This window comes from Sciurus carolinensis, chromosome 1 (assembly GCF_902686445.1).
Source record: "Sciurus carolinensis chromosome 1, mSciCar1.2, whole genome shotgun sequence".
NCBI classification, from domain to species: domain Eukaryota; kingdom Metazoa; phylum Chordata; class Mammalia; order Rodentia; family Sciuridae; genus Sciurus; species Sciurus carolinensis.
In genome coordinates this window covers 201,663,833-201,689,007 of record NC_062213.1, presented here as the reverse complement: position 1 = coordinate 201,689,007, position 25,175 = coordinate 201,663,833, and the positions used below count along the sequence as shown (strand labels likewise).

The 25,175-nt window shown below is 57.4% G+C and overlaps 1 protein-coding gene across 7 annotated transcripts in view; it reads right to left on the bottom strand.

Moving 5' to 3' along the window:
* Casz1 (castor zinc finger 1) overlaps window positions 1-25,175 on the bottom strand; it is a 139,907-nt gene that overhangs the window by 49,482 nt on the left and 65,250 nt on the right. For 3 of the 7 annotated variants that reach the window (XM_047549806.1, XM_047549819.1, XM_047549813.1), the window contains exons 3-4: window positions 12,869-12,920; window positions 1,514-1,552 (exon numbers count right to left, since the gene is read on the bottom strand). In XM_047549806.1, the coding sequence (XP_047405762.1) occupies window positions 1,514-1,529 (16 nt within the window). In that variant the 5' untranslated portion in view covers window positions 1,530-1,552; window positions 12,869-12,920. Of the gene's footprint in view, window positions 1-1,513; window positions 1,553-1,868; window positions 2,020-6,761; window positions 6,845-12,868; window positions 12,921-25,175 lie in introns of those variants that run through there. The other 4 variants (XM_047549803.1, XM_047549836.1, XM_047549824.1 and 1 more) reach the window with 3 other exon arrangements.

Here is a 25,175-nt window from a genome sequence, read left to right as displayed (position 1 = left end):
GCAAAAACGCCTGGCCCATCTCTAGGTCTGCTCCTTGGCTTGGATGGGTGGGGGCCCCATTTCCGAAGAAGGGGGTGGGGCGTGAGAGGAGGTGATGAGACACCTGACTAGAGGTGGGGGCGGGCTGGTTCTCTGTGGGTGTGGAAGGCAGGGAGGGGCAGGGTGGCAGCTGGCCTCAGACACCTTCACAACTTTGCCCAGCAGGGGGCATCACACCCTTCCTGGGCACAGAAGTCCTGAGGACCTCAGCCCATTAGCCAAGATCACACCTGTTGGGACACAGTCTACAAATTCTGCGAAAGGCCCCCTAACCAACAGCACACAGCTCCAAAGTCCCCTACCATGCCACCCACCCTGGTCCCTCTCCCCAGTGCTGCCTACTCCCTTTGACCAGAGGTTCAGATGTCAGCTCCCCGGTCCCAAGAGACCATGCTGTGAACTTGGGCCTATCGCAAACAAAAAGTCTGATACCAACTCTAACCGCTGTAGCGCCTTGCCTTTCATAAATGAAACAGAAGGGTTCAGAGATCAGTCCCAATGAGTTAGGAACCTGTTTCTTTTAAGACACTTTGGAAGAAGAGAGCTGCTTTCGACCATCAAGGATGTGAGGGTCCAAGGGAAGCCTGAAGAGCTCAGGGCAGTCCTCACCCACTCGGGTTGGAATTCCTCATGGGACAGAACTCTTAGATCGCCAGGGGTAAGGCACTGGGTTCCCAGGATAAACTCTGCCCAGGTCAGTGGTGCACCCAGATGCCTAAGTTGGGAGCTTGGTCCATCACCCACTTCCAGGGTGCCAGCTCAAAAAGGGGCTGGGAGAGTCCTGGGCCCCTCACTTTGAACTGATAACAGCCGCCTCAGCCCACAGATTCTCAGGTGAAAAACACTCATTAGCCATAATAAGCAGCTTGATCATCCGACACAGCCTTGTCCCAAATAAATTAAATTCCTTTACCTTGAGACAGTCGCCCCGAAACCAGACTAACCACCTTTCCCAACAGGACGCTGCTTTCAAAAACTAAACCACCCCCCACTAAAAAAATAAAAACACACACCCCATTGCCAGACACACAGAGATCTTTGTGGAGGGTAAACTACTTTGAAAACACACAAAAAACAAAAAACCAAAACCCAAAAAAAAAAAAAACAAAAAAAAAAACACGGAGCCATACCAAAAAGGGGAAAAAAAAAAAAACAAAAAAAAACAACAAAACACCAAAAAAACACGGAGAACAAAAACCCCACAAAAACCCCCTAAATCCTCTCTCTGGGTGCCCCCCAGCTCCCCGTCCTCTCGGTTCTTTCATAATGACAAGCATCAAATTAGTCACAGTCACCAGGCGAGTGACAAATAACAACAACGAAGCCGCCCTCCGAGGCCGGCGGCGCGACCCTCGCGCGGCCCGCACCCGCCCCGCACCCGCCCCGCCGCGGGCGGACCGGGCTGCGCACAGTAACTTCCGCCAAAGAACCGAAAGAGCCGCGCGCGGCCTCCCGGGCGCCCACCGGCCGGTACCTGTTCCGAGATCCATGCTCCGCTCCTTGGTCCCAAACTCTGCCAGGCACGCCGCGAGGAGAGAGGGGAGAGAAGAGACTCTGTTAGTGCCCGGCCGCCGCCGCCGCCGCCGCGCCCCCTCCCCGCCGGCCCCGCGCATCCCGGCCGGGGGCGCCGGGCCGCCAAACTTTCCTCGGCGCCGTCCCGCGCGCTCTCACGCTCGGCCCGCGCGCGGCCGCAGCGCCGAGCTCACGGGCCAGAACGGAGCCGGCCGCGGCCGCGGCCTGGGGGGCGGCCGGCCAGGCCGTGGGCCGCCCGCCGCCCGGGGGTCGCCGCCGCGCGCCCGGCCCTCCCCCGGCCCGCGCCCGGTACTCACCATAGTCGGAGAGTCGAAAGCCGAATTCACTTAAATAATCAACTTTCATAATACTTAATTAATGCCTAATTGCAACTGATTACTCCCCGAATAACAAGTTGTTTTAAAACCCTGATGTCATTGCTCCTGACGGTAACACTCAGGGTAACAGTTTGGCAGGAGCGAGCGCGCGGGCGGGAGGTGATTGGCAGGGCGGCCGCGGCGCCGCCTCCTCGCCGGGCCCGCGCGGCTCCGGCAGGTGAAAGATCAGCGCTCGGCCCGCCCGCCCGCCTCGCGGAGGTGCTGAAGTGAATGGGCTCGCGCTCGCCCGCGCCGCGCGCTCGCCCCCGCGCGCGCCTCTCGCGCCCCGGCTCGGGCGGGCGGCCGGCCCTACTGGCTCAGTGATTCCCCGAACCTTTGACTTCGGGAGGAGGGAGGCGGGGACTCCGCGCTCGGGGCCGCGCGGGCGGGGGAGGAGAGGTGGCGGGGGGGGGGGGGGGGGGTGCTGTCGCGGGGCCCGAGCGAGGCGCTGGGACGGCGCGCGCGCGCACGCGCCAACTCTCGGCGGCCGACGGCGCGCGCGCTCGCACGCTCCCCTCCGCCGCTCCGGCCCCGCGCGCGCGATCCGACGGCCGCGGCGCCCGCGCGGCCGCCCGCCCCACGCGCCGCCGCCCCGCGCGGCCGCGCAAACTTTTCCGCGCGGGCGGGCGCAGGTGCGAGGTGCCGCGGGACCGCGCCTCCCGGGCCGCGCGCTTTCGCACTCCCCTTGGCGCTGCCCGATGGCCCGCGGCTCCAGGGGTATCAACGACTGGCTCCCCCTCATATCCCGATTCTCTCACTTGGTGGCGGCGGCTCTTTGAGTTGGAGGAAGAAAGGAGTCCGGGCGGTGGGGCTGGGCGTGTCGGGGAAACTCGCACCCGCGCTCCCGGGAGCGCCCGCCGGGGACACACTGGGGTTTCCGCCGCTTAGCTTTGGTTTTGCCCTTGAAATGGGCCCTGGCGCCCTCCGGGCGACGCACGTCCCTCGTCCCCGGGCCTTTCTTTTCCCTCCTCCTGCCTCCAGTCAGGCCACAGCCTCACTGCTCATCGAGAGCGTCCGAGAGCGTCCGGGACTGGTGTCCCCTTACTTTCCGGAGCCTCCACAGTCTTTCCTTGGGGACCCCCACCCCCCCGCTGGTCAAGCCCAAGCACTCTCACTTGGGCTTCTTCCCCACCCTACTTCGGCATTGCCAGACAGAGCGCAGGCACCCATCAACCTAAGTGCCAAGGTCCTGCCACCTGTTTCCTCTGTACCCTGGGGGTCAGGCTTTGACACTGGACCTCACTGCAGTCCTTACCTGCTCATGGCTGAACCGGGCACTTAGTTCTATCCTTATTCCCCTCCTTTTTCTCCCACAGAGTTTGCAGGGTCTCTCAGACATGCCCCATCCCCAGAGGTCCCTGCTGCAGCCATATATGTTAATAAGCCAAGTTACCTATGGGCCCTGGAGGGGCTCGAGGAAAGAGGAAAGTGCCAGTGGACAGCAGGACTCTGGACAGTTTTTCTAATGCAGGACCTGCTCCTGGTGTCCCCAGCTCTCTGCCACTTGCAAGGCAGACCTTCCACCTTCCTCTCTCTCCCTACTTCCTTTCTCTCTTATGTCCAGAGGGGCCACGCTCCCTTCCCATGAGGGGAAGGAAACAGGCCCTCCTCTCTCCCTGGTCTCAGGCAGCATTCAGCAAAATGGCACTGGCATATTTCTGCAATATTTCTATTTTGCAAAGGGAGGGGCCCAAGGAGGCCTTGAGGCAAATATGTCAAGGGAGTTAACAATCTACTCTTTCTCCTACTTTCCCCTTATTTTTCTTTTCCTGATTATTCTTGGGTTCTAAATGGCCTCACAAAGAGGGTCGCATCTTGAGTTTATTCCACAGCCCTCTCTGATGACTTCTTTGGTAACCCCCATTCCTGGCTGTCACACAACCCTCTCCGTCCCCAACCTTACACACAAACAGCATCTGGAGAGGCCCAGAGTCTTTACTGAGAATCCCCTGGCCCTAAGACCCTGGGTAAGGGGACAGGAACTCCTTAAACCAATCAAGCCTCGTGCTACACGAAGCCAGGCCTGGGAGGACAACTGGAGCCCAGGGAAACCACGTGCTCTGCTCCCTACAGGGATCTCAGAGAAGGCATCCGCACGTCCAGGAGCACTCTGGGGCACACACCCACCTCTGGGCACTGCTGCCCAAGGCTCCCCAAAGCAAGGATTCTGCCCTCCTGCAGCTTTGGCCTGCTACAACTGTCACTCTAGCCATCTAGTCCTGGGGTGGGCCACTGAGTGCAGGGGACAGCCTGATGTGACAGGGTGGGGCGTGGCTTCCTCCAGGTGCATTTGAAGGTGTCTGCACAGATGGGGAGCTCTTTCCATAGGGGACCTGTGTGCCTTTGGCTGGCTCTGAATGTCCTTCTGGGCTTTGGCTGATGGTCAGGAGTGACCCCTGAGGAGGACCTGGGTGGACTGGAAAGCATCTCCCTTTCCAGTTACCAAGGCAGTGCCAAATGGATCAGCCATCCCTTAAGTCTGCGTCCTCCGGTGGGCTGAGACGCGAGGAATGGCTTGCGGGGTAAGCTAGGAGGGCAGGGAGGAGGCAGCACAGGCAGGGCAGACCAAGGAGCTGCCGTGTGCTGCCTAGGTGGAGGGAGGCCCGGGCTACCTGGACAGCATCTGAGCTGGCTCCAATCAGTTGCCAAAGGCGGGGTGGGCCCTTCCCTAAAGCAAGGGCCTTTCGTAGAGGAAAACAGGTCAGAAAAGCAAGAAACTGAGGCCAACTTGGCGTTTTAGGATCTGAGGTCTGACAAGAAGGCCGGGACACTGAGGTCGTGGGTTGTGGGTCAGAGGCCGCGTAATGGAAGAGGTCCCCAGATCTCTCCCTCTCTGGGTGTCTCCGGGTGTGTGTGCTCAAAGCAAGGGGAGAGGCCTACTTCTGCCTTGATGACCTCTGAGACCCCAAGGCCGGGCCATAGCAAGGATATTCATGCCTGGAGTCTGGATGGAACACCTAATGCCACAGATCCCTCTGGTCTCCAGAACGCCGGCCCAGAGCCTCCAGCTCCTCCTCAGATCCCCCACCCTAAGAGAAAAAGTGCAGTGGAAATCGCTACAGCAATCCTACCCACCCAGGCAGCTCTCCAGCACCAAGGAAAGCCGCCCGCTCTCCCCAGACAAGCTGCCCGGCTGGCTCCTGTCCTCCTGCACCTCCAGTGTGCCCACTCATTCTCTCCCTCCCGAGCCTGGGGCCTTCTCACTCACCAACCTGTTTACACACCAGGTATCTCATGCTTTATCTGCTCTCATTTTGAATTTGTAACTTTCACATAAACTTGAACAAAGCTCCTTTTGTTCCTGCACCCCACCCCAGGATCCCAATAAACTGGTTCCCTCTGAGGCGACTGGGCCAGGGCACAGAAGCGCTGGCCAAAGGACCGCGTGTGCATATGAACAAGCATGTTCGCACCTGCGAGGGAGTCTGTGCGTTTGCGTGTAAGCACACTCCCCAGGCTGATGCAGGGAGGGTGCCGGGAGAATATGGAGCCAGCAGAGTGTGGACAGGAAGCATGAGGGGCAGGGGGCTGGGGGACGGAAGCCCACGGCATGGGCCACAGACAGGTGGGTGTCAGAGCGGGGGGCAAAGGAGGATGAAGAGGAAACAAAGGGAGGAAGGAGCCACAGAGTGGGTGGCGGAGTGAAGGGCCGAATCCACGCTAAGCGTAAGGCAGACACAGGGATCACATTATGGCAGGGTAGGGGCTGGCATAGCCGCACGCTTGGCCCGTAATCCTGTTAGCCGGCAATCTCCATTCCGAAAGAGCTTCATTTCTTTGTGAATATTTGTAAACTAGATATCTAATGGAAAATTATAGGAAAATTATAGTGAAATTCATGACGGAGAAATCCGATTATCCCTAATTCAATTATGCCATCTTAGCCCACACAGCACATTTCCCATTTTTTTCCCATAAATACCGATGCCAGGGGTCCCGGTAATCAAATAAAATTGAAAATCATCTTCCCATTAAATTCAATTAGCCGCAATTTCTAAAGCCTATCAGAGATTTTAATTACTAAATTATAAAATTCTCCAATGCTAAATTGAAACCAAAAAAATTGCACATCCTTATATTTCAGAGAAAAAAAAAGGGGCCAGAAAAATCCTTGAAAAATGTCCTTCTCTCTGTGTCCAGCTCCAAAGCAATATCCTCACCTAGAGGACCTCACAATGGCCACCCCTTGCCCAGCTGGGGAGGGCCATGGCAGGAGCGAATCACACCCCGGTCCCAGCCAGCTCAGCACGGCACCATGTCCGTCCTCTCTCTGGCTGTCCTGGCTCCAAGATCTTCTCAGTTCTGTCCCCCTTCAGGAGGTCTCTAACTCTCAGTGCCATCTTCATGGCCCAGGAGCTGGTCTCGGGCTCTGGTCACAGCTTGACCCCAGGATCTATGTGGTTCCAGGACAGCAGACCAGGGGCAGCCGGCTTCTTGCCCAAACCCCTGCTCCCTGGCCACTCTGCCATGCCCCCTGACAGCTAGGCCAGTGGGAGATGGAAACAGGACAGAAACTGGTTTTGGAGGTGGACAGACACCAGGGGATGGTTCTGTGGCCCAGAGTTTTCTCCTGGGTATTCCCAAGGGGCCGCTGGTCCTGGGAGAGTACCAGCCTTCTGGGACAAGGGTGGGACCAACTTGGCCCAAATCTGGTCACTCCCTGCACTTCCAGCTCATTCTGTTCTCCTGACCCTCTCCTGGGAAGTCAGTAGACCCGAACCGGCCAGGAGGCATGCCCTTGTCCCATGGGACAGACTTTGTCTGACCACCCGCCTCTGAGGGAAGAACTGGACACAACCCCAAGCGGTAGCCCCTCCCCCACACACCACTTACCCGCCTCTAAAGGGTGCTCTGCAAGTCAGGAGAGCCCGGGGGTGTGGCATCGGTGGTGGCATAAAGGGACCCAGGGTCTAAAACCCAAGGTAGGGGACTGGGTGGGCAGCCGATGGCCCCGGCAGGCTCAGGGCAGTCAGCGGCAGACCTGCCAGCAGCCCAGCACCAGGAGCAGGGAACAGGTTTGATTTGCCAGGCAGTCAGCAGAGCCAGCAGGGGAGGCACCGCAAACAAAACAAAAACAAAAAAGTTAATTATCTTTGGCTTTTTCTTAATAAATATCCAAACTGGCCCGGCCGGATCCTCCGCTTTGGAGGGAGAGAGAAGAAGGAGGAAAAAACACCCCAAACCAAATGCAACAGACTCGTTTTCTCGCCTACCTTTCCCTCTGTCTCTGGTGCTCCTGTTTATCTCTTATCTGAAACGGTGAGGGTTTCACATTAATTCCCAAATTTTGCAAAGGTGAGAGTCTGGTCACGGAAGTTGTGTTTTGTTTTTGTTTTTGTTTTTTTAAGTTTTGGGGTGGGAAAGTGGGTCCCGAGCAAAGAGAGACGCAGATGGGAAGGAAATGGGTGAGGAACACAGAACAGAAGGGAGGCCAGAGTGGGAGACGGGAGGCAGAGAGCCGGAGGCGGGGAAGGGGGCTGGGGTCACCCCGTGGGCACAGCCTCACCGATGACCGGAACTAGGGCAGGACCTGTTTTGGAATGTTGTGTTGTCCCTTTTATTTCAGCTACAATTATCCAGAGATATGGGGATTTCTCATTTTAAAAGTCCAAAACCACCTGGGTCTTTCTGGCCACTTTAGCTCTTCATTGCTACTGGTTTCTGTGCCCAGCCTCCCTTGTAGGAGTGAGGCTGGGCAAGGGAAGCCGGGAGCAGCCAGGGGAGGGCAACAGTCACCCTTATGGGGGTGTGTGAAGATTTTCTGCATGGAGTCGCAAGTGTTCCTCGGGAGAAGAGATGCGTGTCTCTGCCTGGGCCTACATGTTTGGATGGTGCACGTACATGCTTGAGCCCAAACTGTCAGAAGCACGTGGTAGGGCATGTGTGTGTATGTGGGGCAGAGGGACAGCCAGGACACGGAACAGTCCCTCCTGGAGCGCTGGCTCTGGGGTCCCCCAGTCATATGCTGACTGTGCAACCTTACCTAAGTCACTGGCCCTCTCTGAGCCTTCACTTCCTCAGCATCTGAAGGGAATAATAACTAGTGGTTCCCTGGGCCTATGGGGAGGGGTGGGTGGAGAGCGGCTGCTAATGAGTTCAGGGTTTCTTTCTAGGGGGATGAAAATGTTCTAAAATTAGACAGTGGTGATGGTTGCCCAACCTCATGAATATACTAAAACCCACTGAATTGTACACTTTAAAAGGGTGAATTTTATGGTATGTGAATTATATTTCAATAAAGCAGTTATAAAAAAAAAGTGGGGAGAAAAGGCAGGAGTCACAACAGTACTACTTGGGGGTTGTGGGCACCCAAGTACCCAGTAGGATCGGCTGTTAGGATGGGGCCCCGGGCTGGTGTCGCTGAGTGTATACTGCTGGTGCTTACAAACATCCCCGAGTCGCTGCTGCCAGGGCCCGCAGGCTGTCAAGCCGCTGAGCTGCCCCGGGTGCCTGGTGGGGGCTCCCGGGCAGCTGCTCCCTGGCAGGGGCGGGAGAGTTCACGGCTCTCCTCCTGCCTGCCGCCGGGTCCCTGGAGAGGAGGCTACCCACCATGGCAGGCGGACTCCCGGGCTGCAACTCGCCCGTCTCGCAGACGCTCGTATTCTCCATGTGCAGCAGACCGTGAATTCACCTTCATACTAGTTACAGGGTTATTTAGCTTCTCCTGACACTGACAATCACAAACTTTAATTCGCAGCCCGGCTTCTCCCTGCTGTGCCCTCTGCCTACCCCCGAAATCCTTGGGAGAGGATGGGAAGGACCTAGGTCCAGCTCTCTCTTGCCAAAGCTTGCCCTTCGGAGTGATGGAGTGAAGGGAGGAGGCGGGGAGGGTCGGAAGGAGAAGCTGATAGGCACGGGGTCGGGCGAGAACAGTGTGGGAGAGAGGAAGCACCACTGGGGCTAATGGGAGCGTCCTCCTGCTCCTCCAGCCTGACACTAATGTATTCAACCTGACATCCCATCCTGTCACGAGTGACGACTTGGCTGACCAGGCTGCTGGGCCGAGGGTCTGGCCAGGATGGACAGGGGCTGGGGCTCCGGCCTGGGGCTGAGCTCCAGGACCAGGAAGTGGGTATGGGGCAGGCTCCTCTGCCTACTGCTGGACTAGCAGGTGCCCTCCGGGAGTGGAGTCAGGCCAGGTGGGCCTGCCCCACAGAGGCCTCGGCTGGCTCACTGCCTGTCGCCTGCGCCGTCTCTCTTCCTCTGATGAAGGCAGATGGATCTGCTCAAAGCTACTGCTAAACATCAGGCGGGAAATCGAGGCCCTGAGACATCTCTCCAACTACCCAGATCACACAAGCATGACACGGGTGCAGGAGACAGGGCTGCCGAGGCGTCACGTGCTGGGTCCTTGCTGCTGGGAGAAGCTGCTGCCGCCTAGCTCGCGGGTGGCCAGTGTTCCTCTCTCTTCCCTTGGCTCTGACGGATCCCCTTCTTCTCTCTCCCCGGGGCCCCCACACCCTTTGCCAGAGTGAGCCAGTTGGCCAGAAGGCCTACAGAGGCCTGCCATTGGCTCAGGGGCCGTCAAAGCCAGAGACTCACCTCTCAGTCACCCCCACCTTGTAGCCATTCCCATCCTTCTTCCCAGGCCACCCAGGCAAAGGACAGAGGGACAGTTTGCTTTGGGAACCATCTGGGTGGAAGAGGGAACCCTCTCCTTCACAAAATCCAAGCCAGCCCCACCAGTCACTCAGCAGGCAGAGAGGCCCAGGAGCAGAAAGCCAAGCCAAGCGGACTCAGAGGCCTGTCAAGGACCTGGGCCAAGGAACTTGGAAAAAGAGAAGCAGGGCTGGGGGAGAGGAGAGGCAGGGATGCACACTGGTGGGTCCAAGTGTGTGTTTGCTTCCTCCCAGCCCCATTCCACTGCCCCACCCCTGCCAGCCAGGGAAGTGGCCAGGGTGGCCTGGGCAAGAGAGATGTCAACGGGGCCGATGGGAGAAGGGGCTTGTTGACTGCAAACTGTCCATTATGGCTCAGATTATAAGCATATTGCACAGGGCTTCTCTGCACGATGCCGGGGAAATCCAATACGCTGAAAGGTTAATGCAATCAATTAGGGTGACAAGGAAGTAAAGTAAAGCCTTCCGAGTAGATGAAAAGGAGAGAGAGGAGAAGAGAGGAGAGGGAGCCAGGAGTCGCGGGGGTTGGCGGCAAGGCGAGGAGGGAGAGAAACTCCCGGGGTACAGAGAGATGCACAGAAGGCCGGGTGCCCACGCAGAGGCAGAACCAGCAGGAGAGGGCGGCCAGCATGTACCTCAGCTCCAACCCCAGACACTGGATATGCAAAGCTTCCTTCTCATCCCGCCCACCAGCCTTTCCTCTAGGGATTGGAGCCTGGCCCCCAGGTGAGTCCGCTGTCATTGTGCTGGGCCACAGCAGCCTTGGCCCTGACCCTGGACAGAACAACTGCCCACCAAGTAAGCTCCAGGGCCTTTTCAGCCAGCACCACAGCCTGACCCAAACAGGATCAACCTCAGAACCAGACTCTTGACCTGCTTCCCTCTTGGCAGCACCTGCCCCAGCCTTCAGGACTTGTCCCCAAGCATCCGGTTCTTTTTGGCCATAGCATGCTGAGCACAGCATGGCGGTCAGGACCCTGTTTTACAGATTGAGATGCTGGCACTCAGAGAGGTCATCTGCAGGGTCATCTGCAGAAACAGGAGGCCCGGGACTGCCCAGTGCACGGCCCAGGGGTTATCCTCTTCCACAGGTTCGCTGGAATCAGGAGCCATGCCTTCTCAAGGGGTCAGGTCACAAGTGTCTGGAGCAGGTGCAGCTCCAGGGAACCTGCCCAGGGATGGCTGTGGTCGCCTGTGCCCACTGTAGAGACACGGGCTCTGGGTAGGAGGAAGAACCTCCTACCTGTTGGGTCCTGAGCTGGCCACTTTTAGCCACAACTCACCCACTTGTCCCAACAACCCTGTCCAGTAGATGCTCTTCCCACCATGCAGAAGAGGAAACTGGACCTCAGGTTAAAGAGCTTTCTAAAGGCTGTGAGAAAGTCAGAGCTGGGAGGAGCACAGATGAGGAGAGAAGGGCCGGGACTTACAGTCAGGAAGACTGAGCAGAAGATGAAGCCCTAAGGAGAGAAGGGACGGGGGCTCCCCAAGAAACCAGGACTGCGAACCGCTCGCAACCCGCAGTTTAGGGCTCCCAGACAAATGCCCAGTCCCTTGGAGCAATCTCACTGAGCCCAGGATGACGGCCACACCACACTGTGAATGCACTTACTGCCAGGAAATTGTACACTTAACATGGTTATGATGGCAGATTTCATGTTATGTATATTTTACCAGAGAGAGAGAGAGAGACAGAGAGCAGCAGCCAGAACCTCCAGGGCTCAGATATGAAATATTTTACACTTTGTAGGCCAAAGAGTTTCTGTTATAACCACTCAACATTGCCTCTGTAGAGCGAAAGCAGCCACAGGCAACATGGTAACAAATGGGCGTGGCTGTTACCAATAAAACTTTATTTATAAAAACAGACTGTGGGCCAAATAGGACTCAGGAGCCAGAGTTAGCCCACGCCTGCTTCAGAAAATGGAGGCACTTGGGACCAACTTTCAGGACTTGTGTGCCTGCTCCAAACTGCTGCCTAGGGAACAAGAGGGTCCTACCTGGACCTTCTGGGGCTGAATCCTTGAAAGGAAACAAGACTTTCACATGAGCAGAGGGTGGAGAAAAGAAGGGGAAGAACAAGCCCTGGTATGGGAAGCCAACTTCCAGCACCCAGCATCCTGGGAAGTGCTTCTTGGTGCTGGAGATTCTCAGGGATGATAGGAAGGGGTGGCGGCTCACGGCTCTTACAATGCTAGATTCTCAAAGCTCTGAGAGGAGGCTGAGGCGGAGAGAACAGGAAGGAGCAGCCAGAGGGAGTGAGAAGGGGTGCGGGGAGAAAAAGGCCAGAGAGGACCTGGGAGCAGGCTGTAACCAGGGTGGTGCTGGCGGCAAAGGGAGGAATCCACAGGCCCCAGCGAGAGCGCAGGGCGCGGGCCGGGCCTGCCCTACACCGGGCCGCCTCTGATCACGTTTTCAGGGCCACTGCCCGCCGGCGCAGACAATGCTGGGGGAGCCTTTGAAGTACGAAAGGGATGCCGCGGTGGGAGCCTGGGGACTCTCCTCCCTTCCCCCGTCCTCCTGAGGGGAGGGGGTCAGCAGGACAAAACCCGGAGCCGGTCGCAGCCGGGCCGAAATGAGAGAGACAAAGGGAAAACAAACAGGTTTGGAGCCAAGCGCACGGTGCCGTGTCTGTCCCCCGCCCCGCCGAGAGGGGATGATGGATGGCTGCAGCCAGCCAGCTCGCCCGCCGGGCAGGCCCCGCTATTTACATAACACTGGCGTTCCACCGGTCACCTCTGACACGGCACTGCCTGGGGCCCGAGGCCCGGTGGCCCTGTGGTTCCTTGAGCCACCAGGGGACTGTGACAGCCTGTGAAGGCTGGGTAGGCCAGGGCAGCCCCGTGTGCCCAGCCCAGGGGGAGTCCTGGGCCTGGGGAAAGGCAGGATGCTGTCCGAGGAAGGAGGAGGCCAATCAGGTGGCCAGCGCACAGCCTTGGAGGCACTGGCAGGGGGTTGTCTGGCAGGCCAGAGCAGAACTTCCAGGGAGAGCCAGCAGCAGTGGCCAGAGCAGTGCATGGCATCATGGGCAGCCCGAGCCTGGGCACCAGTGTCCTCTGGCCCCATGCAGCCTCTGCACATTCCTTGCGCCCAGTCTGCAATCCCCGAGTCCCGGATCATTTCCAGCCTAAGAGCCAATCAGAGAAGCTCTACTGGGGTCCATCTTTTCTTGCCAGGTTCCAAGGGGCAGCACGGCTCCCACTTCCTGTCCCACCTCCCCACCTCGCCTGGGTGCTCAGCCGGACTGAACCCAGCCCAGGATGAGCAGTGGTCAGCAGCAGGGGAGAGGACGCAGGATCGCGGAGGGCGTTCATGCCTTACCTCCTAGCGGGTTCTAGAGCTGCCTCGAGTGCTGCTGGGGTGTCACTTCATCCTGGGGAGGGAGAGAGAAAAGACTGTCAGTCTTTTTTTCTTCTTTCTTTTCTTAGGTTCTGGGAACTGAACCCAGGGGCACTTTGCCACTGAACCTGATTTTTTAAAAAAAAATTTATGTTGAGACAGTTTCTCTCAAAGTTGCTGGGGCTGGTCTTGAACTTGTGATCCTCCTGCCTCAGCCTCCGGGCCACTGGGATTACAGGTATGTGCCACCACGCCCAGCTCCTGTTAGCCTTTTTAGTCAGGAGCCCCACAACTAGCCAGGGCAGGCCCTCCAAGACTTTCTGTGCCAGGGCTCCCTGCCTTTTTATGGGTTGAGGGGTTGATGCTCCAGGACCAGCCAGAGAGGTCAGCAATTCAGACCTGCTGAGTAGACTCTGATTTTGACCCATTTAAGCAAATGCCAACCAAAGTCCGAAAATTCAGAAAGTAGCGGGGCTGATCACTAGGGAAATAGGGATTTCAGGACAGCCCTAAACAAGGGGAGGAAAGGTGTGCTGTGATTTGCACTCTTGTCCGTGGAGGCAGAGATGGGAGTTGGGGCATGGGGGGCTCTGGTTATGGGACCTACGAGCTCCTGTGGAGCTGCGGTGGCTGAGAAGGGACACCTGGAGACAGATACAACACAGCATCGGCTACCCCTTTACCCTCTTCTCCCTGGTGCCTGAAGAGAAAAGTGACAGGCGCCAAGCTTTTGCTAGAGTAAGTGGGTGTCCAAGGGGCAAGGGTGGACCAGGGCAGGTACCAAGCAGCATCAACTCCTCAGGAACAGGCTGTGGCCTGCCAGTGAGTCAGGGCAACCACAGGGGGTCCACGCAGGGAGAGGGAAGTGGCCCAACAGGGTCGAGGGGCTTCAACCAACACAGCTGACCCAGCCCAGGCTTTAGGCTCAGGCCCTCCAGCCAACAGCAGGAACTTGAGAAGCTTCACATGGGAGAGACCCCCCAGCACAGAGGGAAAATCCAAGGAGGCCTCTGCCCACCCACCTGGCCTCACCTGCCCTTGCTAAGCCAGGCCCTGTGCCCTGGCCTCAGCCTCTACCCCGCTCAGGAGGGTTTGCTGTTGGCTCCGTTTTTTCTTTCCTCTCCCTCACTTGTGGCTTATCAATGATGCAAGAGGAATAACACCAATTTCCTTAGGCTGTGTAATCCCCAAATCAGATTGGGGGGATTGCAGGAGAGGAGGTGACCTTGCACAGGGCTCCGGGAATGCCACCCAGTCCCACCAGCCGTTCTGCCGTTCCCAGGACATATTTAGACAGATAATGCTAATTGTACCTGACGTGCCCTCTTAAGGAGGGCTTGGCTCTCTGCTGGCGTTTACTGCCTGTGCTGGGCCGCTGGGGCGGAGGGTGCCCACCGGGGCAGAGCCCACCTGCCGGACACAGCCTCTGGGAGGGCTGAGGGTCTGGTGGGCATGCAGGGGTTGTGGAGGACTGCCCTGTGGGCCTCTGATGCCCCCCTGTCTGCTGCAAGCGGCGAGAGCTGGGGTCTGCAGAGAGCTGGGTAGGCAAACGAGATAGGGGGCAGCAGAGGGAGAGGGGGAGCCACACCGAAGAGGCAGGCAGAGGCAGGCAGGGGCCCAGAGTGGAAAAGGAGGAGTCTCAGCGGAGAGGCTTGCGGGGCAGAGTGGAAGGACCATGTGCCCAGCCACAGCACCAGGCATGGAGACCCCAGGCCTCCACGGGGAGGCTCCGGTGGGTTCCGCTGGCCGAGCTCATGGACCCTGGCTGGGGTGTCGTCACTGTCCCGTCCATCCCAAGCTCTCCTGTCTGAGGTCTCTCATAGCGCCCTGGCTAGCCTCCCTTGGACCCCCAAAGCCCCCAACTCCACAACTCCAGTATCTCCCTTCTACCACCTTTTCCTCCCCTCCCATCCTCCCCGGCAACTGTGCATTTATTAATTCATGAGGCACTAATTAGTTCTTTGTTTAATTTTGTGTTAAACAGACTGACCGGAATGATAACGACTTGCAGCGCTGTGTTGGCGTCCCCAACCACCCCTGTTTTCTGACAACAAGGGAGCGCGGAGACCGGAGCGCTGAACCCAAATCCCTCAGCAGTTGCACTTCATTAAGTCAAAATGTGACAAGAAGCTTAGAGAGCAACTTGCAGATCTGATCGCACAGAACAATCGGGAGGAAACTTTCTAGGAGTTGGTTGGGGCTGGGGGAAGGGGGAGGGGCAGAGATGCACGCACAAGGACCAAGATGCACCTGGGGTCTGGCTCCTCGCTGGCCCCTGGCAGGTGGCCTGGCGGACTGCAGCAGGGAGGCCGTCTCTCTGGGCAGATTCTAGTCCCCAGGGCAGGTGGCGGGAGGCTGAGAAGTACCCAGTACACATCATCTCATTTCTCTTGATTTTCCTTTTTTTTTATTTTCAGGCCTGGGCTGGAACCCAGGACCTTGAGCATGCTAGGCAAGCGCTCTGCCATGAGCTGCATCTCAGCCCCGTTTCTCTTCCTGCCAGGCATCTTCTCCTGTCTGTCCCTTCCTGTGCCCGATGCCCAATTCTTGCCTCTGAGTGAGTAGGTGGCACACCCAAGGACTAGCAAAGAGTCAGGAAGTTGAGAGGTGGAGCAGCTGGAAGAAGCAGAAAGCGGGGGCCCTACTCTCAGGGGGGCTCAGGTTAAGCAAAACCCTTCCAGGCTAGAAAGGGAAAGGAATGTGCTGAAGGATCATGGAAGAAAGTCCCCAAGAAATGCCAGTGTCCCACTCTGTCAGCTGACCAACCATCCATCTATCCATCCATCCACCCACCCGCCCACATGTCCATCCATCCACCTGTCCACCCATCTACCTGTCCATTCATCCACCCACCTGTCCATTCATCCATCCACCCATTCACCCACCTGTCCATCTGTCCACACAGTGTTTAGTCCTAACTACTCAAACCAAACAACCAAGGACCAGCAGGCTGAGGGCTCTGGGCAGAGAAGTAGGCAAATCAGCAACAGCTGGGTCCTGGAGTGTGCAGGCTGTGGTGGATGACTATCAGCAGGCAGCCAACCAAGCTCATGGTGGCAACCTTGTGGCTCCTTCCCTCCTGTCCATGGGAAAGGGCAGGATCTTGGCTCCAGAGTTGTCACTACCAACCGATTGGCCCACGGCCTAGGTAAGGACGGTGGAATCGAAAGCTCACCCTGCCCCAGACCAAGGGCAGCAGCCCTGCCCACCTCCTACCTGACCCCAGTGTGTGACAGTGAAGAGGACAGAAACAAAAGCCCAGGGATGGTGGGCCAATTGACCCTCCCATACGCCAAGCCCTGCTGGCTGCTGCCTCTGCCCGGTGCGGCCTGACCGCTGCGGAGCTCAGCCAGCCCACGGGCCAGGAAGGGAGTCTGGGGGGCGGGCCTGCTCGTCCCTGCCCCTGGCCAGGTCGGAAGCTCAGTGGTCTCCCAGCCAGCCTGGCAGCCCTGGGCTGGCTTCTGTTAATTTGCTGTCAGGCTGCCTAAGCAAACCAATTAAAACTAATCATTAATTATAAAAGAGCGCGAGAAGAGGAGGAGAGAGGAGAGGGTGAAAGACGGATGGGAAGGAGGAAGAGGGAAGCGGGCTAGAGAGGGAAGAGGGCCTGGGTCACGCAGGGGCAGGGGTGCTGGAGTCCACGGGCCAGAAAGGAAGCCCAGGACGGTGCAGGGAGCCCACCAAGGGCAAGGGGTGGAGGGAAAGGCCAGGAGGGACGGGGAGCGGGAGGGCGAAGGGCGAGGCGGGGCAGGGACCAGCGTACCAGGACCTGGAGAAGGCTCATCCGTCGCAGTCGCCTGGAGCCAATGCCTGTCCCGGGCTCTGCGGAGCCTCTCACCCACGGTTGCCCAGCTCCGTATGTATGAGGCTCCGCTGATTATGCAGCGCAGACCAGGCCCCTGTCCCCATTCTCCTACCTGCTCCCCAGCCCTCTGGGGCCATGGAGGCTCAGGACAGCTGTCGGCTGCCTGGCTCCCCCCAGGGCCGGCTCCTTCCCCTGCCCCCAGCCCACCTCCCATCCTCACGCACCCCCTCTCCAGGCCTGTCCTTTCACAGGGGCTGGGGCCGTGTCAGCGGCAGCTTGAGGAGGGGGGCGGACAGACAACAAGGGGCAGCGTCATGGAAACGGGCACTTTCCCGGAGAAATATTCTGTTTGGCCCCCTTCCTGCATTGAGGAGCTGTCAGGAGTCTGAGTGAGAGTCACACTATCCCGGGACCAGGCGTGACAAAACCTATTTTCTGCCTCAAATTTGATTGATTAAAAAACTTTTTAGGAAAACCATGTTAAAAGAGGGAAAGAGAGACAGAGAGAGAGAAAGAGAGAAGGAGAGGGAGGGAGGGAGAACTAGAGGCGAAAAGAAAGAAAGATTGGGAAGTCTAAAGGGAGGAGGGATGGGGGGAGGAGGCCACAGGGCCCCAGCAGGCCCCTCCCTGCCCTGTGCAGCGCCTGCCTGGGGATGTGTGTCAGTGGGCCATCCACAGCGTGACCAGGCAAAACGGAAAGGTCACAGGACGCCTGAAACTTTTACACAGTGGTTAGCAGGACAATGAGAGGCCGCGGGCTCTGCACAGGCCAGCAGGTGCCTGGTCTCGTCCGGGTGGCAGTCAGAGCGGGCTGCCCATCCCAGCACAGCAAAAGGGCACCCAAGACCTCAAGGCAGGGAGGGCCAGGTGGCTGTGGCTGTCCAGAACCGGGAGATGGAGTGGCCTCTGGTTGGCATAGTTTCCCCATCTTGACTGGCATTTGTCCAGAACCCTGAAAAGTCTATAGAGGGTGGAGAAGGAGGACCCAGGAATTCAGGGAGAGGAGAGGGGTTCCCAGTGGGTTCTGTTAAGCCCCGGCTCCAGAAGGGCTTTGGTGGTACTGGCCATTGCACAGAGGGCCTCACGCACGCTGTCTACTGCTGAGCTACTTCCCCAGCCCGCCGAGACTTTTTTAAACAACAGTCATAACATAAAAAAGCAGAGAGGCACCCTCTGTCCTGCAGCTGGGGAGCCATGCTGGTGGGGCTGGCCCTGGGCTCTCTCACTCTCTGTCTGTCTTGGGCCTTCCCAACTCAGTCCCTCAGCTCAGGTCTCTGCTGGATGCTCCCTCGAATAATACTGCATATGGCCAGGGACTCCAAGGTGGATGGAGGTGCTGCCTTACTCTCTCAGGGCTCCAGGAGAAGAGGTGGCCTCTGGTTCTTCCTGGGACCCCTCTGGAGGAGAAAAAAATGCCACCATTTCCCCAGGGGCTACGAACCAACACCGGTGCCTCAGACCTGTCTGGGCAGGATTGGTCTTCTTCCCAGGAAGAAGAGTCTAATTTGGCTCCCCTTGTATGTAAGGGCCTTGAAGGTCAAGATGAGAAGTGGTACTGGCCAAGGAGTCGGAAGGAAGATCTTCCCATGTGCTGGGAGGGGCTCAGCAGCATTCATTCAGGGCTCAATGTGGGACTGCTGGACTGACAGGCACAGTGACCAGACAGATGCCCAGAAAGACAGCAACTGCTCCCAGTCCTTCCCCAAGTTGATCCCAGCTCTCTCCCAGTCTTGCTCCAGTGTGATCATCACATATTTATCGAGCACATACTATGTGCACCACACTGTGCTGGGATGAGGAAGAAAAAACAAGATAGATTTAAGACGGAGCTGGTGACAGTTGGATCTGAATCCTGCCTCTGCAACTTACTGCCAGCTGCTGTGAGGACCCACTGAAGAAGTGCTCAGCACAGTGTCTGGCACAGTAAGCACCTGCCCTCAGTCACCAGGATCCCTGCCTTTAAAAGCTAGGAGATATCAACACTTCCACCCCTAGGTATAGACCCCGAAGAGGGAAAACAGGGACTTGAGCAAAAACTCATACACAAATGTTCATAGCAGCACCATTTGCAGTAGCCAAGAGGTGGACACAACCCAAGCATCCATGAACTGACAAATGGATCAACACGTGTCTATCCATACCGTGGAATATTACACTGCCATAAAAAGGAATGGAGCCTTGACTCATGCTACCACATGGATACACCTGGAAAACAGGCTGGGAGAAAGAGGCCCAACAGGAAAGGATACACACTGTGACTCCAAGCATATGAAATATCCTAACAGAGACATACTCCATGGAGACGGGGAGTGTGTTAGTGATCATCAGGGCTTTGGGAGGAATGACTTTTGGTGGGTGCAGTTTCTGTGACGGAGGAGTTCTGGAACTAGGTATCAGTGACATACAACTCTTGGGAATGTACTTAATGACGCTGAGTTGTATACTTTAAAATGGTCACACAGGTAAATTCTATGGTCTGTGCATTTTATCACAATAAAAAATGATACGGCTTTTTAAAAAGGAAGAAAGAGCAAGTAATTATGAAGAGAAGAATGGGGGCCCCAAGTGGCAGCTCAGCAGAGGGTTAGGTAAGACAGGTCAGGGCACCAAGGTGAACAGCCTCGTTCCACATGGGTCCTTCCCCTCCAGCCCGCAGTGACTGGGCCTCGGCAAGACCCGGTCCCCAGTGGTGGAGGGAGCAGAAACCAGGAAAGGCTGGGTGTCTCCTGATGGCCCCTGGCTGGTGCCGGTGACTGTAGGTCCCATGCGCCACCACTCCCTGCACACACAGGCAGCGGGTCTTCTCCCATGTGGGTCCCTCTACATGGGCCCTGCCCATGCGTCCCTCTGCCTGGCTCCCCAGACAACTTTTGCTACTGCCCAGGATCTTCGTGCAATAAGCCCCCCTCGGGGTGGGTCTGAGGGATGACTTCCCCGCCCCGGGGCTCGAGGGCTTTCCAAGGTCGGGCAGTCCCACCTCAAAGGGAAAGCCCAGGATAACGGGAGCCAGGTGCTCAGGGGTCCCCGAGGCCCTCCTGGCCCTCCTGCCTGCTCCCGAATGCATGAGCACACAGAAACCCCTGCCTTGGCCCGGGAACTGTCAGGAGATCAACAAACAAAAGCTGCTTCTTGACAGGGAGTCATTTATATTTTAGCTTCGTTCCATTATCCTAACGAATCCTTCATCAGCAGATGCAATATTAACAGCAGAAAATCAGCTCATTACATCCGGGGGGATTTCATCAAGTCGACAATCATGTGTGCAGCTCCCCAAGCCTTCAAGAGGCCAGTGGGGCTGTTATTTATTTATTTTGTTACTTATTTATTTAATTTTTGGGGCCCTTTCCACATAATTGCGCCGCATCTCAGATCTTTAATAAATAATTTGTAGGTCCTGAACTGTAGACAGCTCCGCTCTCTGCCGTGAGAGCCTGCATCAGCCAAAATATTTACCAATATTTAAAAGTCATTAGAATCAGGAGGGAAGTGGGGAGGGGTACTCAATTCTTCCAGAAACAGCCCCGTTTGGGGCTACGGTGCTTGGCTCGCAGTCTTGGCCTGAGGGTGGTCATCCTGCCCGAGGCCTCTGCAGCGTGGCATGCGTTGCTGGCCTCTCTTGCATAGTCTGCGTAGGGGTTTCCTGGGAGCTCTGAGAGAGGGACAAGCCCATCTCAAGAGGTTGCTGGAGGCCGATGTGCTGGGGATGACAGGGTGCTGGTGGGCACTGCCTGCCACCCCGCACCAGGGAGCTGAGCGAGAGAAGGCTCACTGTCTTCCTGCAGGCCCTGGCCCTGCTCCAGCTGAGCATGAGGAAGAGTCTGCCTGTCCCCATCACCTGCCCAAAGTTAAGCCTCCAAGTTCAAAGGAAAGGAAAGCTGGGTTGGGTGAGCAGTCTGGAAGGCAGAAGGTACTTTTCAGATGGGGAAAGGGAGGTTCAACACACTTCGGATCTCTGCCCCAGGCAGGGCAGCTCGGAAAAGGCCCACAAGGGGAATTAGATTCAGAAGTGGCCGTGCCCAGCCTCCGTGCTTTCCAGTGACACAGCCCAGCCTTCCAAAGGCTGCTGGCTCCAACCCACAAGGCTGCAGTGGCCACCGGTGCTGACGGGCACCCCCGCCGCCACCACGGGCCGGCCATGCTTTCACAGGTTTTTCCCAGCGGGGGCTGGATTTCTGCCCAGCCAGGAATGTGCTCCCAGGATGTCAATTCTAATCTCCCCAGCGCTCTGACAGAATTAAGCTCCAGTTTGTCCGACAACATCCCAAAGTTTCAGAAATCCAGGGCAGACTCTCTAATCAGGCTGCAGGACAAAGGTCTGGCCTGACCCTGTCACTTCCATTTATGCCTCCTGTCTGTCTCCGGGCCTCGGCCTTTCTGCAGCTTCCTCCAGCCCCTGCCCTGCCCTGGCCGCCCCCCCCCCCTTTCTCCGCCCAGTGCTTCCCCTCCCCAAGCAGTCTAATCCTGTTGCTCCACCATCCAAAGCCCAGGAATCCCTTCGAGACTGACCTGGCTGGCCCTCAGCCTGCTGGCCAGGCTTTCTCAGGCTCCCTGCCGTTAACTTACCTCAGGGAGCTAGGCTCAGCTCCTCCTCTGCTCTGGGAGAGGATGCTCAGTCCAGAGCTGCTCTCAAAGTCTGCTCACTTGGCCTTCAGCCAGCCCCAGGCTGGACTCCCTGTAACTACCCCCGAAGTAGTCCTTTGTCCTTGCCCAACCTGGCCACTGCTGTTGAGGAGCCAGCTCGTGGGCTCTGGAGCTTTGGTCCCTCTGCCACTTCTGGAGATACCTGTTTGGGCAGAGACCTCTCCTCAACCAACTCTGTTGGTCACCAAGAGGCAGAAGCAGCCCTGAAGCTGGGGTACAGGGGGACTGCAGCCAGGACCCAGGCCTTGGCTCTGCTGGGCCTGGAGAAGCACCTCTGTGCACCTGACAGAGGAAGGAGGCAGAGGCCTCCTCCATGACCCACGGCATCCACCCGCTACCCATCCAGGAGGCTCTCCTCTGGGCACAGAGCGCCGAAGCCCACCTGTGTCTCCAGCGGGTTGGAAGAGGCGGAACCCTGGGAGGGCACAAAGGCCCAGGTGGGGCCAGGCTTAAATCTGCTTTGCTCCCATCAAAAACCTTTGGGGGGAAGAGGGCAAAGGGAGGAGGATGGAGCCAAGGGGATGCTGGACGCTGTGCCCGAGCCACAGGCACGCCCTGCCCTGTGCTGACCGTGAGTCGGGATCCCTGGGGAGGGGCAGAAAACAAACACAAGGGGACAAAGCGGAGGTTCGAGGAGGAAGCGGGGAATGAAGATGTCATTTTGCTGTTTTGCTGACCCTCCCCAAGAGGAAGCTCTGGACTGGCCAGGATGGGGGAGGGGCTCCATAAGAGCTGCCCAACTGGCAGGAAGCACAGAAAGTCCTGGAAGGCCACAGGTAGGCAGGGCCATGCCACAGCTTCTCTAGCTTCCCCATGTGACCAGTGCTGAGATGGCCCTGAGCACAGAGTCCCATGGGCCTGGCCCTCCCCACTCTGGCTTCCTCTGCCACATTGCGTGGAGTGGGGCCCCCTTCCCAGGGCTGCAATGTGGGCAGCTCCCTGACGGTCTCCAGCCATCCATCCAGACTTCTCCTCACCCAGCCTCACCAGCACAGCGAGCAGGGACCTGCGGTGAGACCAGGATGGGCCAGAGGCAGAGGGACAGGGGAGGAGGTAGGTGGCCAGTGAGAACCCTTTCTCTGGAAGAATTAGAACTGTCATAGTATTTGTGCCTGATAACAGAAATCTAGGAAGGCCTCCAGGGGAGAAGGGGCAGAGGCTAGCCTGTCAGCACTTTCCAGAAAGCCCTGTGGGTCCCACCACTCGCAACCCCACCCCTGCCAGCAACTCCCGGATCCCCCAAACTTTCAACTTGGCTCCTCTGCCTTTCTCTCTGCCTGTCTTTCCTTCCCTGCCACGGCGGCGGGGTGCTGGTGAGCTTGGGGAGCCAATGGGCCCTTTCTCCTTTTCTCTTTTGCTATTTATCTGCAGATTGCGTGGAGCCAGTGGTGTGAGCCTCACCCTGCTAAATAAAGCTTTGGTATTTCTGATAAAGCCATCAAATTCCTTATCACACTGACACAAAGTGCATTTAAAGAGACAGACACCCTGTCCCTCCCTCCCCCACGGCCTCCCCCTCCACTCAGTTCAGATTTCTAGCAGCTCAGACACCAAATAGGGTTCCTGAGGATGTGGATGGGGACGGGGGGGTGCAGGAGAGTGGGCCTGACCCTTCCAGCTCCCACCCACCATGCTCAGAGCTGCCAGCACCCTGAACCAGAGACTCCGTCTCAGGGTGTGGCATGCTGCTTCCTGACCCAACTCTGGAACCAGAAGGGAGCTATCAATAGAAATGTCCTACACCAGGGGATGTCCTCATAAACAGAACAATCCTGTGTTGGGACAACAGCCGGCAACAGAGGAAGAATCTCGGGCACTGTGGGTAGTGATGCAGGGAGCCCTAAGCCGTGAAAGCCCCAAGCAGTGCCAAGATGAGCCGAAGGGGCCACGAGGCCTGACACAGGGCACACAGGGCCCAACCTGCCCTCCACATGCTCAGTGAAGCCCTGAGTCCCCACACAGCACCATGAGGCAGGCGGGACTATGGCCCATTTGACAGAGGAGGAAACCGAGGTTGGCAGGGACAGGCCCCAGGGGGGGCTCTGGCCCAACCTTGACAACACTCTTCTCATGAAACACACTCCCCACATCAATCTGCAGAGCTGACCTCTAGGCCGGGCTCCTGTCCACCTCACATTCATGATCCCACAAAGACAGGCCTCCCTGTGTCCCAGCGCCCGCTCCCACCTCCTGGCCCTAGCTCGGCAGCCCAGGCCCTGCGCCCACACACAGCCTGTTGGTTGAGGAATCAAATTTATTATTTTTAATTATTTTGATTTATCAAAGCAGCAGCTACAATCATATTAAACCAACTTGGCTTCTTGGCATTTAACAGATACAGCTGCCGCAGGACTCCCCAGACTCCATAAAACACCCCGCCTGTCCACCTGCTCCCTGAGAGGGCACTTCGGGCCCCTTCTCCAAGAAACCCAAATTTGAGGGCCACCAGATCCCTCCGTCTGTTCTTGCCCTGCCAAAAGCACATGTAGCTGAAGTACTGAGGGTCAGAGGATGGTCCAGGTATACACTGGGGCAAAGCTGCCCGGTGCCAGGAGGCCACTGGGGCCCAGAGAAGGGAGAGGACTGGCTTGAGGCACACAGGTTATAAAAACAGCAAGGCCAAATCCGCACTGACTCGGTTTGCATCAAAAGTCTTCGGATTACATTTCAGGTGGCCTGAGAGCCATGTCCTGCTCATGTACTGTGGCTAGTGGAAGAAGGTGGGCAAAGGAGAGGACCCTGGAGTTCAAGATCTTGGCCTAAGGCTGCACACACCAAGCATTTAGAATCTGGGTGCTGGGAGGCAGCATTGAACCACAGGCCACCAAGGGAAACCCAGCCCACTCAAGCCACGGGACAGAGGTGGGCTGCTTTATGGCTCCCCAGGGAGCTGGCTGTGCCTTCTGGTCCTGCCGAATTCTAGACCGGAGCCCTAGAGCCTGGCACAGTGAAAGAAGAACCAGAAAAGGAGAAGAGAAGGTCCGGGCACTTAATTCCAAGCAAAGTTGCATGCAAGGACTCCCACGTGGAATGGGTGGTTCTGGGTTAAAGGCCCCACAGATGGGGCTGGGGTTGTGGCCCGTGGCACAGCGCTTCCCTAGCATGTGTGAGGCACTGGGTTCGATTCTTAGCACTGCATATACATAAACAAAATAAGGGTCCATTGACAACTAAAATAATATTGAAAAAAAAAGGCCCCACAGAAGTCATCCAAGGTCACTCCCAGTTCCCAAAGGACAGCAGAACTTGTCTTCTTGGTGGGATGAAGAGGCTGCAGCCCGGACCACAGTGCACAGCGTCTTCACACGGGGCTGGGGTCAAATGTGGGGCCAGACTGTTGCAGGTCTCTGCTGCTCCATCCAGGGTCCCCACAGCCTGGCCCTGAAGAGCTCAGTTCTGGCTGCCGGTTCTGAACTCTGAAGGGCACGATGACCATGGCCATCTCAGAGGGCTATGGGGAGGACTGAAGGAGACAAGTGCAAAGCTCTAGCCAAGTGTCTACACATTCTCCATGTGCAAAAAGTGGTGGCAGTCATCATCGTCATCATCATCGTCATCTAAACACCAACTGAACCAGGACAAGATGCCACGGCTCTGGGGCAGGGGATGGCAGACTGGAAAGCAAGTTGCATGTTGCCTGGGAGGGCTCAGAAATGTCCCAAGGAGGCCATCCCTGCTACCTGCCCGGAACACGGGCTAAAGCCGCTGACAAGGGCCTAGAGTGTAGACAGGAGGGAGAAACAGGGATGACTTGGGCAGTCGCATTTGCCTATCAAAAACTGTACATTCGCTCAGCTTTCCACGCGGACTCGTGCCCTTATATGGGCCCTGCAGCTTTCTGGG